The 16,790-nt window shown below is 39.0% G+C and overlaps 2 protein-coding genes across 4 annotated transcripts; both read left to right on the forward strand.

The window, feature by feature from the left end:
* Positions 1-2,109: 2,109 nt before the first annotated feature.
* On the forward strand, positions 2,110-9,676 carry LOC310719418 (acyl-coenzyme A thioesterase 9, mitochondrial-like). Of its 3 annotated transcripts, XM_083529105.1 has the most exons (16): positions 2,110-2,255; positions 2,416-2,489; positions 3,611-3,637; positions 4,765-4,810; positions 4,924-5,094; positions 5,554-5,591; positions 5,699-5,782; positions 5,878-5,981; positions 6,461-6,534; positions 6,628-6,695; positions 6,804-6,915; positions 7,829-7,919; positions 8,021-8,106; positions 8,200-8,287; positions 8,772-8,922; positions 9,595-9,676. In XM_083529105.1, the coding sequence occupies exons 1-16, from the start codon at positions 2,242-2,244 to the stop codon at positions 9,651-9,653; spliced, it is 1,287 nt and encodes a 428-aa protein (XP_083385231.1). In that variant the 5' UTR covers positions 2,110-2,241; the 3' UTR covers positions 9,654-9,676. The 3 variants fall into 3 exon arrangements, with proteins under 3 accessions (XP_083385231.1, XP_083385232.1, XP_083385233.1); XM_083529106.1 differs by lacking the exon at positions 3,611-3,637; XM_083529107.1 differs by lacking the exons at positions 2,110-2,255; positions 2,416-2,489 and having other exon boundaries at positions 3,611-4,133; positions 4,225-4,810.
* Positions 9,677-11,508: 1,832 nt separating this feature from the next.
* On the forward strand, positions 11,509-15,774 carry abhd10b (abhydrolase domain containing 10, depalmitoylase b). Its single transcript, XM_083530472.1, has 5 exons — positions 11,509-11,659; positions 12,635-12,821; positions 13,438-13,549; positions 14,304-14,441; positions 15,183-15,774. The coding sequence occupies exons 1-5, from the start codon at positions 11,563-11,565 to the stop codon at positions 15,522-15,524; spliced, it is 876 nt and encodes a 291-aa protein (XP_083386598.1). The 5' UTR covers positions 11,509-11,562; the 3' UTR covers positions 15,525-15,774.
* The last annotated feature ends 1,016 nt before the right edge of the window (positions 15,775-16,790 follow it).

Below are 16,790 nucleotides of genomic sequence, written 5' to 3' on the forward strand. Positions count from 1 at the left end.
AGGAATAAATACGCATTTACACAGAGAAGATGCCAATTTGGGTTGAAGAGTGTGTGAGTGTCTGAGCAGAAAAAAAAAGGGTCTGGGAAAAAAAGTAACGGAGTTGAAAAAAAAAGTGTCTGAGCACAAAGTTGTGTGAACAAATTTATTACCGGACTCATAATGATTCCTCCATCGGTCAATTCCACTCGACGTGAAATCGTGTATATTTATATAAGTGAAGAACTCGATCGCAATGACTTCAACCAAAACAGAAATCCAGCAGCGACTATAGAAACCGCAGTAAATGTTCTTTCATGTATTTTCAGAATCATTAGACTGATATACAGACTGTTTTTCTAGACGTTGTTCCGTCGTTTAATAGGTACAATATTAATCTTTCTTAAATGGACGACGCGACAGGAAGCCAAGACTTCTTACCAGAACTTTTATTCTTCTCCCAAAAGTACCGTAACACATCCAATATAGGATCCAAATACTACAGACGTATGAAAGCAGCAGCTGGCATGTGGTTGTTCAGGTGCAGTCTCGTTTTTATGGGTTTTCTTGCACAAACTTATATTTTCGTTGAAAACAAAATTTCGTTTACAATAATCATTGAAGCTTTCAATAATCATCGTGACTTTCATTGCATGTGGTGAATCAGGAGTGACATGTACCTCAAAGTATGAGGGAATATGATTATGATATAACCCAAAACTTGTAATATGCCATAAATCTTGCAAAATCGAAACTTATTTAGTGTACCAGCTAAATATACACATTATGAAAATTGTTGAAATATAAAAAATTAACAAGTTAAACTAACCAATAATAATCGAAATAAATACACATTTAAGTGTGAAGGCGCCCCCTTGTGGACATGACATAGCATAACCGGAATTCTTAATGACTGCAGATACACATTGTACAATAAATAAACCCACATTTCACTTGTTAATGGTTGTGTTTGTTCTGTATAATAATAAAAAACATATTTGTTTGACATTCTCTCGAGTTTATGGTTCTTCTTCATGTGGTTTGTTTCGTGGTCTTCACACTCACCACTCACATCTTACCTACAAGTCAGCACCCCTGCGTCTCAGACCAGGAGATCAGATGTTGGAGGGTAAAACTTTCTGCTGTTCATCTGAACCACACAAACTGCTTGAGCCACAGACTCTGACCAGTCCTGAGAATAGGATAGAAAGGCGAATAAAAATGGAAAGTAGAAAGAAAAGGTTTTACATTAAATATAGCGAAGTGTTTTCCCATGTTTGTTCTCATCGTTCCTCTGGTTCTTTATTATTTTTGTTTATTAAATTTCTGTTAGTTTACAATTATTATTGTTTTGTTCATTTCGCTTTGGGTTTTGTTAACAATTAGACAACCTGGTTTTCAAAGATAACTAATAAATCCATATAATGAAAAATTTTGCAGCGTGCTTGTGAAGATTTGTATGCGAATCAATTCGCATCGTCCCACATTTAGTCCTCATTTGCTTTTATTTTAAAAATCTTCAACCTTCTGGAAAAATGCACTAGATTTTGTGTGAGATTCTTTCAGCTACAAGGATGTGAGTAAGTCAAGTCAAGTCAAGTCAAGTTTATTTGTATAGCGCTTTTCACAACAGACATTGTCTCAAAGCAGCTTTACAGAAAACAACAGTGAAGGTGAATGGTGTGCGTTTGTCCCTGATGAGCAAGCCGTGGCGACAGTGGCAAGGAAAAACTCTCTTAGATAATATGAGGAAGAAACCTTGAGAGGAACCAGACTCAAAGGGGAACCCATCCTCATATGGGTGAGTAAAGTGATGTAGGTGAGAAGGTGAGGAGACCTGGGGGTTCCCAAAGGTGTTCAATACGGATTGAGATCTTCCACTTCAACACATGTAAATAATATCTTCATGGAGCTGGGTTTAGAAGAACCACACATAGTTGGAAAACTAGTGTTCCAATACTTTTGCCCACATATTGACATGCGCATTTTGATCAGTCATTACGGTAAATCTAAACAGGAAGTCGTCATCGACCTGCCCGGCAAAACACATACTGTGGTTCTTGGGGCGAATCTCAATTGCACGTGTACTCAGTATTAAAGTGCACTACATAGGGTATATACTAATGGCGCTGAAATCGTGTGTAGTTTCCTTCACGTGTACTTGAGGAGCGTTGAGGACGAAGCCCTACTCTCCGCACCTTGAGTAGAGTTGGAGCTGTCAGGTCTTACAACTGCTGCAGGAATATAAAGAACACAAACAGGATGTTTTCACACAGGTAAAGGGATATTAGAGTTATTATTTATGATTACTGTAAGTATTAGCTTTAAGATATAATAATACAATGAGGTTAATTAGACTGCGACCTCAATAGGATGATGTTCTGAACGCTTTATTGAGTTGTAGCTGGTTACTGTTGACTCTTTGGTGTGTTTCAGGGTTTTGAAGTCTGTAGCTTCCAGTACATTCAGGGCTTTTTCCCAGCATGGCAAAGCTCCTGATATGGCTGATGGTAAACACACACACACACACACACACACACACACACACACACACACTGTTTGGGAGACACGCCCTTATCCAGAACGACACTTTTAATTTCATCACTTACATTCATAAAGCTGAGCAGCTATTAGATTAGGGGCCTTACTCAGGGGCCCAATGGCAGCTTAGTGTGACTGGGATTCGAACTCACAACCTTTGGGTCAAAAAGTGCAATGCCTTAATAACTGAACTTCCACCTTCTCCTGTTTCCCCAAAGGTTTTGTTTCTCCACCACTGAAATTTGCCATGTGAAAGAATAACACAGTTCCTGGGAAAAGTTTGGAGAAACACCAAGGCTTTAATAGTTGTTGAGACACACGTGCATGTTCCTTTTGTTTACGTTAAACAAACAAAAATCCTCAATGAATAACAGCTTTAGACAGTTTGTTTCTCCAAAACATTCTGAAAGTCTTTGCCGTGCCTCTTGTAAAACCTCATCCCAGAGCAGTTCAATAGGATTTAGGTGCAGTGATTGGGCAGGTCATTCAATGCTAGAGATCACTCCAGACCACTGTTTTGCTCTCTAAATAACGCTTCCAGAGCTCAGACAAACGATTCGGCTCATCGTCTCGCTGCACGATGAAGTCTGTTCCAGTGAGACGCAGTCCAGACGGAATTGCATAGCGTTCCATGTTGGTTTACCTGGAAGTCTCCAAACTTTCCCTGCTCCAAAACTTCAAGCTTCCTGCTCCATGTTTGGGATGAAGCAGTCTGCTAACATCTCATTCCTGTTTTTCAAAAGTTCTTCTGTTAGAGACAAAAAAACGACTCCACATAAATTTCTTCAAGAAATAAAGAAAAGCATAGAAAAGAAAAATGCATGTGTCTCAAAACCCAAAAAGGATTAGCTGTTTCCAAACTTTAGAAAGGCTCTGTAGGGTGGACGTTTTTTATTTTTTATTTTTTTTTATCTATTTGTAGTTGCATGAGTTTGCATTATGGTTCTCCCGTGTTTTATACGTGATAAACAATCACTACTTCATCATTTTGACTTTGTGTCATAAAAGTGCCGCTGTTTTGTAGTGTAAATAGTTTTGTCGAATTGCTTCCATCACAATGTTGTTTTGACGCGTTTGTGTGTCCTTACAGGAAACGCGCACTTGCTTGTGACCAATGGTGTGTTGGTAAAATAAACCCCTTCGTCTCCTTAACCTCTACTGGATTCCAGTGGCTTTCTAAAGCATCCGCATTTCTCTTCATTTTTTTAATCTATAAACTCGCACAGAAGTGACCTTTAGAGACTCCTTTATCTTTATTCCAGTCATCTGCACGTTCATTATTTTAAAATCTTCGCTGCATTTCAGTGTATAAGAATCGTTTCTGCATTTCAGACTTTCTTCTCTTCTGTGTCTTTGCATATCGTCTCAGTAGTGCAGATACCCGATGTACAGAAAATACCCTTTTCACAAATCTCCAGCTTTAATGCATCGCCCAATTTTTCCCCTTCACAGTAAATGTATTAAATCAGCCAAGTAGTTTTAAAGTAAACAATCAATGACAATAAGACTGTAGCAGCACTTGGTGTGATTCACCTTATAGACAATAGTATTGGGACACCAGACCTTTCCACCAATATGAGGTTCTTCCCCAAACTGTCATCACAAATTTGGAAGCACACAATCGTATACATGTCTTTGGATGTAGTGAAATTTTCCTTTCGCTTGAACTTCGAATCCCAAACCTGTTCCAGTGCACAAGGCCAGCTCTATAAAGATCTCTTCTTCTTCTTGATATGCTTTACATGGGTTGGAGTGGAAGATATCTATACCCTGTTGAACACCTTTGGGATGAATGTAAACACTGGCTGCACCTCAGGCCTCCTCACCTTCTCACTTATATCAGTTCCTGACTTTACTCATGCACTTGTGCCTGAATAAATCTCACACAAATCTCCACAAAATCTGGTGGAACATCTTCCCAGAAGAGTGGAGCTCATTATAAGAGCGAATTAGGACTAAATGTGGAACGAGATGTTTAAAAAGCACAGAGCGATCTTATGGTCAGGTGTCCACAAACTTCTGTCTATATCGTGTATATCCGTCATATTGAGCGTGTTGGTTTACAAAGCTGCACGTCATCCTGTGCAAAATTTCACGTTTTGCCAGATCTTTGTCGGTGTATTATGACGACGGTTACACTGAGACGATATGAGTGAATGCTACGCTTTTGCATGCAGCCATCTGCAGAAGTTCGGAGTCACGCCAAATCCACTAACTGCTTCCTTTTGACATTTTTCCATCCAGTGCGTAATCGGCTCAGGCAGATCGTCGGAGCGTCGACCAACTGGAAGTAAAAACATCGTTTCCAACATAATCGATTCAATTCAGTTTTATTTGTATGCCACTTATTACTATGTCACAAAGCAGTTTAGCTTAAAGCTGGTAAATCATTTCTTCATGCAGAGATCATCAGCAGGCTCTGGCTGAAAGAATCTTGCTGAGTAAACACCTTGCTAACAGTCAGGAGGAGCTTCCCGCAAAGACCATGAAGGAGAGCGAGATCGAGGTGCATCTTCCTTTAGGGACGCAGCGCTCGGTCCGGGAGAAATACCTCAACGTCCACAACAGTGTCAGGTACCAGAGAACACGTCAGTACCTCGTTCTATGAATTCTGTTTGGATTTTAAGCAGGAAGTTCTGGATAAACTACCGCAATAATTAAGTCTGATTGGAGGGTCTTTTTGTTGAATCCCAGCACCACCAAACTGGTGCTCCTGGGCTTAAATTCCCCATTCAAGATCACTGGTAATAGCAGCTACATCTTTATATTAAGTGTAACAGTAGTATAATGCCATGTTGGTTGTTCTTACTTGGGGCGGCTCTGAAAAGAAGAAGAGGATTGGATCACTGGTACCTCAGGGGCATGGAAATTACACCTTGTGTTTAGATGGGGTCTCAAGGTGTCTTCCTCATACTGTCTCAGGGTTTTTCCCTTCACTGTTGTCACTTCTGTCTCACACAAAAGATATAAACTTATACATTTAACTTGATTACACTCAATTTATTAATTTCTGCAAACACTCTCTTTCAAAAGGTTTGGTCGGATTTTGGAGGATCTTGACAGTATAGCAGGTACTTCAGCATCATAACTATATATATATATCTGCGTCTGATGCCAGATTAAAAAAATCAGTCCAGCATTACATGTTGTTGTTGTTCTTGTTGTTTTTCCCCTGCAGTGCTCATCTGTTACTCTCACACATGGAATAAGGAGCTGGAGAGATCGCCTCTGTCCATCGTCACAGCGCTGGTGGACAAAATCGGTAAACGCCTGCAATATTATAACGTGTGCGTTTCTGTAAGCTCTGTAATAACAACCCTAATCAGTGTGTAATATCAGCGTGTTGTGATTTTCTAGACATGCGAAGGAACATAATCTACCCAGACTGCGATATCAAGTTCACGGGTCACGTGACCTGGGTGGGAAAGACGTCAATCGAAGCCAAGATGCACATGACACAGGTGAGCAACTCGGACACTTTTCGATGAGACCGTACACACTTTATTAAGTATTATGTTTAATAGGCTGGGGTTTTTTTTTGTTGTTGTTTTTTTTCTCAGCAAATATTTAGCATGTACAGGAAATCCTACACTAAAACATCTTTAAGTCACAAAAAAATGGTGTCTTATTTAGTTAGACGGCGTATATGACATGGTTTATGTTGCATGGAAAATATTTTATTTACAATGTTCAGATTTTTGCAGCATCGCAAACAAAACAGTGTGAACAAACTCCAATACATTCAAGCTACAGCAAACATGTCAGACACCAATCTTTATTATAATCTGCATTACTAATAGTAATGAGTCTAATCTAATGCCCAATCTAATCCGGTCAGTTTCTCGATGCTCCATCGAGCACTGGCATGAGTACTGCTAGCTTTTCTTTTCTTTTTTCGGACGAGTGTAAAAGCAGCCGTACTCCTCCCTGTTTCCTACAGTTCCACGATGGAGCTTACACTCCTGTGTTAGATGCCACGTTCGTGATGGTCGCACGAGATCCAGAAAATAAAAGGTACAATGACCATCTTGATGATGATGATTGCAAGGTGATTTCTGATCTTCATGTCAGTGTGCGTAGTTTCATTAACACTGTAAACCGCTGTAGGGCTGCGTTCGTAAACCCGCTGAAACTGGAGAGCCCAGAGGAGGAGAAGATTTTCCAGCAAGGAGAAAGTAAGGATTTAGTTTGTGTAATATTTTCTATTAAACTACATTTCCGTATTAATGTGTGTTTTGTCAGTTCAACATTCACTATACACGTGTATGTACTTGTCACTTCAGTTAATAAGAAGAGACGTGTGGATTTGAGCACATCCTCTTTACTCAAGGTGGCTCCTACAGCGGAGGAGAGGACGCTCGTGCACAGCCTGTTCCTCAACACACTCGACACAAAGTACGACACACACACACACACACACACACACACTGAAACAGCGAGAGTTATAACTCTACTGGACCTACAGTTCATGCAGTAGATTTTCTCAAAGGCTTAACATACTCATGTGGATAAAAATCCTCAATTCTTCTGCTACTTATCTTTATATTAAACACATGCTTGATTCTTTTTTTCATAACGTACCTCAAATTATTCCAACTCTACAGCCGTTCCATTTGTTCGAATATTTTTCAATACATATTCTTCAGTAGAAAGTGACTGCTGCAGTTTATTTAAGGGTGCCAATAATTCTGAAGCTGACTGTAGGTCAGTTTTGTTGTCTGTTCTGCACAGGATTCTTCGTCTTTCGTGCCACTCGTTTTCCTAAACTGTAGCTTGATGAATGAAACGGTTTGTGTGTGAGTTGTAGGATTGTGAGGTGATTTTCTGCACATTAGAACATGTTCCAGATTCTTTCTGCTTCTGTTAAAATCTTATAATACTCTTAATTATATCCACTATAATAATTGTCATAACCTGCTCTCCTCTTCCACATTTAGTTCCTATTTGCCCTTATAATGAGCTCCACTCTTCTGGGAAGATGTTCCACTAGATTTTGTGGAGATTTGTGCGAGATTCATTCAGCCACAAGGTTTTTTCTAAAGTCAAGTGAGATGAGGAGGCCTGGGCTCACATTCATCCTAAAGGTGTTCAATAGGGTTGGAGCTCTATAGCAGAAGATCTTCCACTCTAATACATGTAAAGCAGAACTTCATGGATGCAACTACATTCAAAGACGTCCTATACAGATGTGTGCCTTCAGATTTGTGGTGACAGTTTGGTGAAGATCCACATATGACTTGAGAAGTCGTGTCCTTTTGTCCATATAGTGTATGATGATGTGATGGATTTTTTTTTGTTTTGTTTTTAGAACGGTTAGCTTTCGGGGTAGGATTCTTCCCCCAAACGCTATATGGATGGAGGACGCTAAGCTTAAAGGCTTGGAGATCTGCCATCCACAGGTCAGTGAGAATTCACTGATATGAAAATTAAAATGTCGTATTTTTATTTTATTTTAATTAAGCATGCAGTGTTTGTGTGTGCGTGTGTGTTTACGATCTAGGAAAGGAACATCTTCAATCGGGTATTTGGTGGTTTCCTGATGAGGAAGGCGTATGAGCTGGGCTGGGCCAATGCCTGTGCATTTGCGTAGGATTTAGTTTTGATATTTAAACACACTGTTACTGAGCGATCTGTGCCGTGTTTACTGATTTACGTCTTGCGTTGTTGTGTTTATCACAGGGGTTGTAGGCCGATGCTGGTGGCGGTGGATGACATCATGTTTCGCAAACCGGTGGAGATCGGATCCCTGCTTATGTTGTCCTCACAGGTAGAATTATAAATAGTTAAATGATAATTTTAGAAAAGAATTCTACACTTCCGGCGTCTACCTTTAGGGGTCGCCAGAGGATCGTCTGTCTCCATACCCTTAAACTCTCAGAAAATATTTATATAAATTATTATATATTATATATTTATATATTATTTATATGATTGGGGGTTACTCCTACTACCGCAAACATGATCTGTAAGTTATAAGTAATTAAAATGAAGACAGAACCAAAATGGTGTAAAATATATTTGCCATTACAAAGCACTGATAGTTTTGGTGCCAGAATTAATGCCCAAGCTGCTCTGACCCAAGGCTTAATCACCTTGTCACCTTATGACCAATCAGGTTCCAGAATTCAACAGCACTGTATTAGAAAAAACATCATGTTATATCCAATGGATTGGTTGAGGTATCAGTCACATCATGAAAAGTGTGTTAGGCTGCTAATGTGTGACCCTGGTGCTGTTTTTTTTTTTTTTAGGTGTGTTACACTGAAGAACACCACGTTCAGGTTCGTGTTCACACCGAGGTGCTCGACCCTTTGACCCGGCAGCACGACACCACCAACGTCTTTCACTTCACCTTTCAAGTCGAGAAGCCTGTTCCAGCTGTGGTTCCACAGAGTTATGGAGGTTAGACACGATGTCTGCTTTTGCTCCTCACTGCTTTACAATCTCTTAGTGCCCTGTAGTTTAAATTGATTAAACAGGATCAGGATCACTTAAAAGTGGGGGTTTTTTCTGAGGTTTTTTTTTTTTTTTTTTAGAACATTTTCTAGTACATAATGTGGCTTTCCACTTTAACCAGTCAGGTTACAGAAATTCTCCTGGTTTCCATTATGAATATCAACACAAACAGCCGTTACTATTAAACCCATTACCAAATGGTTTCTCCTTTATAGTATATTTGTGTACAATGTTAAATCATTACTGTCACCCAAGAAACCCATTTTGGAAAATGATTGGAAACCGACATAATCTACACGTCACTACAGGTGTTCAATTTGTCCTTAATGGTAACATCCTACCAACAGAAGGTAACAAATGACCACAAAGATCCACAAGGACAATTACAGTTTCCAATCAAATCTAGACGCACCTGTTTATCAAAAATACATCTTATATGAGCACAAATCTCCACAAGCACACTCCAAAATCTAGTGGAACATCTACCAGAAGATTCTTATTATAACAGCAAATGGGATGTTAAAAAAAAAAAAAAGCACCTACTCCACTGTTGCTAAGTAACAGATATGATGATTAGATATAAAACATTAATCCATATTATCTGTTTGTCTCCTCTAGAGTCCATGCTCTACCTGGATGGGAAAAGACACTTTGATGAGACAATGAAGAGCCAGTGAGGAACAATCTGCATACAGTCTGTCTGTAAAGATTTCATGCAGTGAAGCCAAAAAAAAAAAAAAAACACAAAAGTATCAGCACTTTTTGTTGGAGGCCATTTTATGATTTACTTTTTGTTCATTTATTAATATTTACATAAAATATATGTACACTCATATCAACATTCAACATACTTTACTTTTTTTTGCACGTTTATGCCAAGTTCTCACTACAAAAGACAATGTTAAGTGTATTAGACTGTCTATTGCACTCTATAATGTCTATTGCACTTTGTATTAAGACGTTAGAACACATTCATCGCCATATAGATCTGTGTTTTTAGTAACCAGAGGGTCTTCCTGTCTTTTGAACACTAGATTGATTGAATGATTGTGCAGAAACGGTTTTGCTGGAGTTTATTGTTACAGTTTAAAAGGATTTGAACCTTTCAGATCTTAGAAATTTCTCCAAGTGTTAACATTTTCCAGTTATTGACAGCAGGTTATGTCCTTATCTGTGTATGCTATATGGATAAATGTTTGTGGAAACCCGAGCATAAGATTTCTATGTACTTTCTGAACATCCAATTCCACGTTTAGTCCCAATTCGCTGTTATAATAAGCTCCACTCTTCTGGGAAGATGTTCCACTTGATTTTGAATTGTGCTTATGGAGATTTGCATGAAAATCATGATCTTCAATCAAGATCTTCCAAGTGAAACATATCTACATAGAGCTGGCTTTGTGCACTTTGTGTCATGCTGGAACAGGTTTGTTCAGGTGAAAGTAAAAAGGCCTTTCATCCACAGCGTCCAAAGACGTCCTATAGAACTGTGTGCCTATAACTTGGTGGTAACAGTTTTGGGGAAGAACCACACATCGTTGAAAAAGTTAGGTGTCCCAATACTTTTGTCCATATTGTGTATTTTAGTTAAGCAGAGGTTTCTACAAAGGTACAGGCAGGAATCTACATGGACTATAATAGCAAGCAGGTAACAGAAGGCAAGAAGTGTTGAACGTGTTGTATAATAAGGAGCTCGATCAAATAAAGGACGGCTTCAGTTGCACTTATAAGAGAGAAATGTTACTTTGGACTGGAAGCGTGTAAATAAACTGACAGAATTTCACGTTCTTTGCATGTGCATATCACATCTCTATTAGCTCTGTTCAACCCAACAAATATGGATATCCATCATGTTTTCTGCTGTAATGCAAATATATGTTTTGTATTTCATTTTTTTAATGAAAAATAAAACAACCTTTAATAAAGATTATTCAAGATTTCTGAGTGAAACGCTTGAGATTTTTCGCTGGAATTATTGAAATATTATTGATGAATATTATTGTTACAAATATTTTAATAACAACTACTTCTATTTCTTATTATTATTACTGTCATTATTATTATTATTAACAATTACACCACAGTTTTCTTTCATTTTTAGATCTTCATTCTCTTTGCTGCATAATCGCAACTCCATGTTTGTATTTATTTGTTCCGCGAACAATATTTACACATTCACCTGATGTGAAAAAAGAAAGAGTATTTAGCAAATGAAGTAATTGTTGTAAATTGATGTGATATAAGGAAAAAACTTGAGAGTGATAACAGGTGTTGATGGTTTTCCCATTAAGGCCTGCTGCAGATTGGTTTAATTCTAATTGGAGAGGATTAATTTTATATATAACATTGCATCCTTTATAATATAGAAAGCATTCTGAGTTTGACTTTATAGAATCGATTAAAAAAAAAAACATAATAAGAAAGTAAAGCTCAAACACACCTTAAATATATCCCCCAAATATGTTTCACCTTTTCCGGTGGTAAATCTAATTAACGGGCAACCTGACCGAACGAGATTTCGTTATACATGGCAACCCAAGCTGAAATCTCGCGATATTTGCTTTGGAGGGCAGCGCGGGGCGCAGTATGGCTGCCGCTGTGGCTTTAACTCACTGCCGAAGACGAGGTTTTCAGGTGTTGTGTAATGGAGCAGTTCGACTGCTTTCTCCCAAAGGTTTCCAGGGTCAGTAAAATCGATTTCTCTACCTGATATTTCCCCCAGAAATGAGAAGAAATGAATGAATGAAGAGTTTGTTTGGAGCAGGAGATGAAGGGGGATGTGGCGTGGAAAAGCCCTTCAGGCAGAGTGAACCTTCTGGGGGAATCAGCTGCATGCCTTTGGTTAAAAAGATTTTACCTAATAACGAAAGTAAACACTATAAATGCAGGAGTTTTGGTGGATAAAGATGCCATATTTCTGTTTAAATGATATGCATGTGTTAGGACGTAATGCTTATGTAACCCTGATTTGTCACTTCAATACCTAATACTTATAATTAAAGGTGCAGTTGTTGATTTATTCTTATAATCACTTAAAACATATAGAATTAAACCCTGACTTTAAACAAAATTCACGTTTGGAAGTCTGATTTCCGGCCTGGAACACGTGTTTATGTTTGTTGGCGTGTTTTGTGTCACCCATCATCATACTGGTGTTCACACCTACACGTCAGTGTTCACCTTCTACATTGTTCCTTTGTCAGCTGGAGGTATTTACAAACCTGCCCACTGTTTGTCCACATAAATATTTTCCTCAGATGTTGATTGTGATTCATGAGCTACAGAGGATCATTTCCATGACGCATCTAAAAACTGCTCCTTTTTTTTTTTTGCATTGTAAGGTTTCCATCCTTATCGTAAACACGTGAGAAACCTTCTGTCTCTTCTGTCCATTATTTACTTTCCATCTCTTTCAATTGGTCCAATTGCGAGTGATCGTTCCGTAATTTGGGGGAGAATAAAAAAAATAAAAAATAATGTAACAAAGTGACATTAATCTTTAACCTCACTATCAGACTGGACATCAGGCACATCAACTGCAATACAACATTGTCCACCATCTTGTTTTGTCACGTGACAATTCAGTCTACACTACAACACACAGATGGTGTAAGATGAGGCTGGTTTGCTTGATAAAATGACTTCTGCTTGAACCCAGGAGTCAGACAGAAGTCCAGTACGGTGCAGTACATTTCGCGGCCGGACCTCCCGAAGCTGGCCTTTCGCAGAGTGAAAGGGAAAAGTCCAGGTGTAATGTTCCTGCCTGGCTTTGGCTCGAACATGAATGGACCCAAAGCAGAAGCTCTGGAGGAATTCTGCAGGTCTTTAGGTCATTCTTATGTGAGGTAAACAAACCTCAGTCTAAAATTTCATTACATGTAATGATTCATTGTAAATTGGACAAAACTATATTCTTTAATGTAACTCTTATGTATTGTAATTGTAGTTTATTAAGACACGATTTGTGATCCACAGGACTGTTGAAGTCAGAGCTCTAACAGTCACACAGCTCTATATCACAGGTGTATTAATTCCTGTGTTTGTTTTAATATTGTATCGGTGCTTTACTACCCCCTCAGTCTGGGGCTTGTATCATAACTTCCCTAATCAATAACAACATTTAGAAAAACTGTGCACTCTGCTTTAGTACAGCCAGAGGTGAAGCTGTGCTCTTTTCTAAATAATCAGGACGTGGGAGTCTGTAAATCAGTCATTAAAGAGGAAAAAAAAAGAGATAATAATGAACTAATGTTTATAGCTGCTGTATTATGAGTTACAGGAACCTGATGCTCTTGTTTTTGACAATTAGTGTAACTAGAAACTGATGAAGTCCATGTGCAACTTTTAAGGCGAAGAAAGTTGGTAATTGTGGACAAATTGTTGTCAATTAAGAGGATTGAATTGACTGTGGAATGCGTGTGTGTGTGTGTGTCTGTGTCTGTGTGTGCGTGCCGGTTGTAGGTTTGATTATTCCGGTCACGGAGAATCGGAAGGCGTTTTCTCCGAGGGAACGATCGGAAGCTGGAAGAAGGACGTCCTTTTCATGTTGGATGAAGTTGCAGAAGGGCCTCAGGTGAAATTTTAATGCTATTTTCCTGTAAAAAGATGTCTTGTTGAATAGAGGATTAGAGAAATTTACCAGACTACAATTCAAGGACTGGACCACTTGTTCGAGGGCAACGGGTCTAAATAGAAATAGAAAATAAATAGAAAACATGACTAATCTGTTTAGCGCCCTCTACTGGGAGACATGAAGCTGCTCCTTCTTTTTCAAACACCTTTTCTTTTTTTTTTTTTCCTAAACTCGTATATGGCCCAATCAAAGGTCACGATGGGAATCTAGATTTTGGCATCTCTGGGTTAGAAAGAAATATATAGAAATAATTAAATAGATTCGTATGGACAATAAATGACATTATTAAATATTATGTAGTGGAAAATTTCTTTTTTCCAGGCCAGTCTGATTAAAATTGACCTTAATAAATAAAACAGATCATGAAGAAAATTGCCTGATCTGTCATCGCTCAATTATTGAGTCATTTTCCAGCTTCAAATGATTTGGGTTTTTCCCAGATCTCTTTTTTTATGTATCATTTTTTTTCTCTGCAGTTACATGCATTTCAGACGGCAGAAAGTTAAAAAGAACGAAGGATGCTTTGTATTTGTCACATGTACTGTACTTCCTTTACATATCCCAGCGATATTAAGAAGCAGGTTCAGCCATGTCAACCAAGAGCCTTACTCAAGGGCCCTAAGAGGGGCAGTTTGATAATACCATGCCTGAGTGTTGATTTATATTATTAATATCAAAATGTTTTGCTTTGCAGATTCTGGTGGGCTCCAGCATGGGTGGGTGGCTGATGCTCCTGGCCGCTATCGCTCGCCCCGAGAAGACGAAAGCTCTCGTGGGCATTTCGACGGCAGCCGATCACTTAGTCTCAGCGTTCCAATCACTTCCTCTTGAGGTCAGAAGCACATCAGCTAGCTAGCTCACGTCTTTTCTCACATTCTTTCCAAAGTTAATACTATGCCTCGTCATGTTTAAGAAACAGCAACGTCTAAAGATTTTTCCCAACTAACGCACTGTTACAAAGCACTTGAGATTTTTTCTAAAAAGTGAGAAACGTCTCCATCAGATGACCCAGTGAGATAAACGTCTCCATCAGATGACCCAGTGAGATAAACGTCTCCATCAGATGACCCAGTGAGATAAACGTCTCCATCAGATGACCCAGTGAGATAAACGTCTCCATCAGATGACCCAGTGAGATAAACGTCTCCATCAGATGACCCAGTGAGATAAACGTCTCCATCAGATGACCCAGTGAGATAAACGTCTCCATCAGATGACCCAGTGAGATAAACGTCTCCATCAGATGACCCAGTGAGATAAACGTCTCCATCAGATGACCCAGTGAGATAAACGTCTCCATCAGATGACCCATTCAACATGTTTATATTTTTTTGTCTAAAAATCTGAAACAAGAGCTGTTTTTTTTTGTTTATCAATGGAATGATGTCTAAATGTGTATATAAATGTCCTCTGAGTACCATAGAGGACAGAATGCACTATTATGTCTCCAGAGCTCCAAAATGAAGCTGTTTACTCATCAGCTTATCGCATCCTGTTAATACTTATTGAAAACAAAATGACTAGAAATCAGGTTTTTTTATCAGTGTAAATGCCATATTTCTCTGTCCATCAGACAAGGAAGGAGTTTGAAGACAAGGGCGCGTGGACGATCCCGACCAAAAGCAACGAGGAAGGCGTGTACACTGTTAGCATGGATTTGCTAAAGGAAGCAGCGAATCACTGCTTGCTGCAGAGCCCCATCCCCATCACGTGCCCCGTGCGCCTTATCCACGGCCTGAAGGACGAAGACGTGCCCTGGCACATCTCCTTGCAGGTCGCCGAGCGCGTGCTGAGCAACGACGTCGACGTCATCCTCCGGCGCCACGGGCAGCACCACATGGCCGACAAGGATGACATCAAGCTCATGGTGTACACCATCGATGACCTCATCGACAAGCTGACCACCTTGGCATGACTGTGAGGGCGAGAAAAGCAACCAGAGCTTCCTGAGAACCTGTTTCCTTTGTGCCTTCATTTACTGTTTCATTGGTTTGTGTTTTTCGAATGTTTGTTTGCACGTTAGAGTCTCGGATTAGGCGTCTTATTAAAGCTGCTTTTTTGTTGTTTTTTTGGACACTGTTGTTCTCATGGTTCATTACCACCATCTTTCTCTCTTGTGCCTTCTTTACCACATCGTATAACCAAATAAATCATGTTCTATCCAGCGTAAGTTCCTTTTCTGTTAATGAATAATCCCTGATTTGTTTCAGTGATCGATCAAAGCTGCCACAAAACAGCTGACCTTTTTCTGCTCCGCTCTCTCGTGTGTGTGTGTGTGTGTGTGTGTGTGTGTGTGTGTGTGTGTGTGTGTGTGTGTGTGTGTGTGTGTGTGTGTAAGGTCAGTACTGAGCCACTCGCTCTACTCCAGGAATTACTCAGTTGTTTATTAACACGCGATTAGGGCCGAGTGTGTGCACTGAACTGTGACTCGCTCGTCCAGCCGCGACGCTTCATCCCGCTTCCCAACTACACGATTGACCTTTCAGCCAGTCATCGATCGCACGCAATCAGACAGAGCGAAATTAAAACGTTTTTAAATACTCGTACACAAGAGCAGTCAGGGATCCGAAATATGGTGTTTTATTCATCCCACTTTATTTTATCCTATAAATCTATTCAAATACTAACCAAATGATTATTCGTTTGTTTGTTTTTTCTTATTCTGAAGCTATTTATTCTTTTTTTTCTGCAGTTGAGGGTCTTTAGTAGCATCACCTAGACAATAAGATAAACATGTTTTTTGGATAGATTTTTGGCACCTTGAGAAGATTCTTATTTTCCTGAAAGTGGTTCTAGGAAGAAACTTGAGTTCTTCCAGAGGCACAGAACCAACAAGTTTCTACACGGTGCTAGATCTAACCACTTGTTTTAAAAAAAAATATGCATTACTTTTTGTCCATTTTTATGAAATAATTATTGGATTTAATCATAAACACATTTACATGATGATCTAAATAATTTTTGTGTAAAAGTCTCATCTAGTGATTTGAAAATGTTTTCTTTCAGGCAATTTTTTTGAATACATACAAATAAATACTTTAAAATTAACAAAAATAAAAATAAAATTTTCTTAATAAATGCAGAATTACGGCTCTATTTTTGAGTCTGTAGATCTTTGTGAACTATTAAAGATTCTATGTAGAATCCTACAACAGAGGATGTTAAAAGTAGAGCCTTGAGG

The sequence above is a fragment of the Silurus aristotelis genome (genome assembly GCF_946808225.1).
Source record: "Silurus aristotelis genome assembly, chromosome: 25".
NCBI lineage: Eukaryota > Metazoa > Chordata > Actinopteri > Siluriformes > Siluridae > Silurus > Silurus aristotelis.

What these genes read in the sequence shown, in the direction of transcription:
- LOC310719418 (XM_083529105.1), top strand. An exon ending in AGCGCTGGTGGACAAAATCG is followed by an intron (nt 5,783 to 5,877) that starts GTAAACGCCTGC and finishes GTGATTTTCTAG; the next exon opens with ACATGCGAAGGAACATAATC. An exon ending in CGAGATCCAGAAAATAAAAG is followed by an intron (nt 6,535 to 6,627) that starts GTACAATGACCA and finishes AAACCGCTGTAG; the next exon opens with GGCTGCGTTCGTAAACCCGC.
- abhd10b (XM_083530472.1), top strand. Translation starts at nt 11,563, where the DNA reads ATGGCTGCCGCTGTGGCTTTAACTCACTGCCGAAGACGAGGTTTTCAG. An exon ending in AAGTTGCAGAAGGGCCTCAG is followed by an intron (nt 13,550 to 14,303) that starts GTGAAATTTTAA and finishes TTTGCTTTGCAG; the next exon opens with ATTCTGGTGGGCTCCAGCAT. An exon ending in TCCAATCACTTCCTCTTGAG is followed by an intron (nt 14,442 to 15,182) that starts GTCAGAAGCACA and finishes TCTGTCCATCAG; the next exon opens with ACAAGGAAGGAGTTTGAAGA.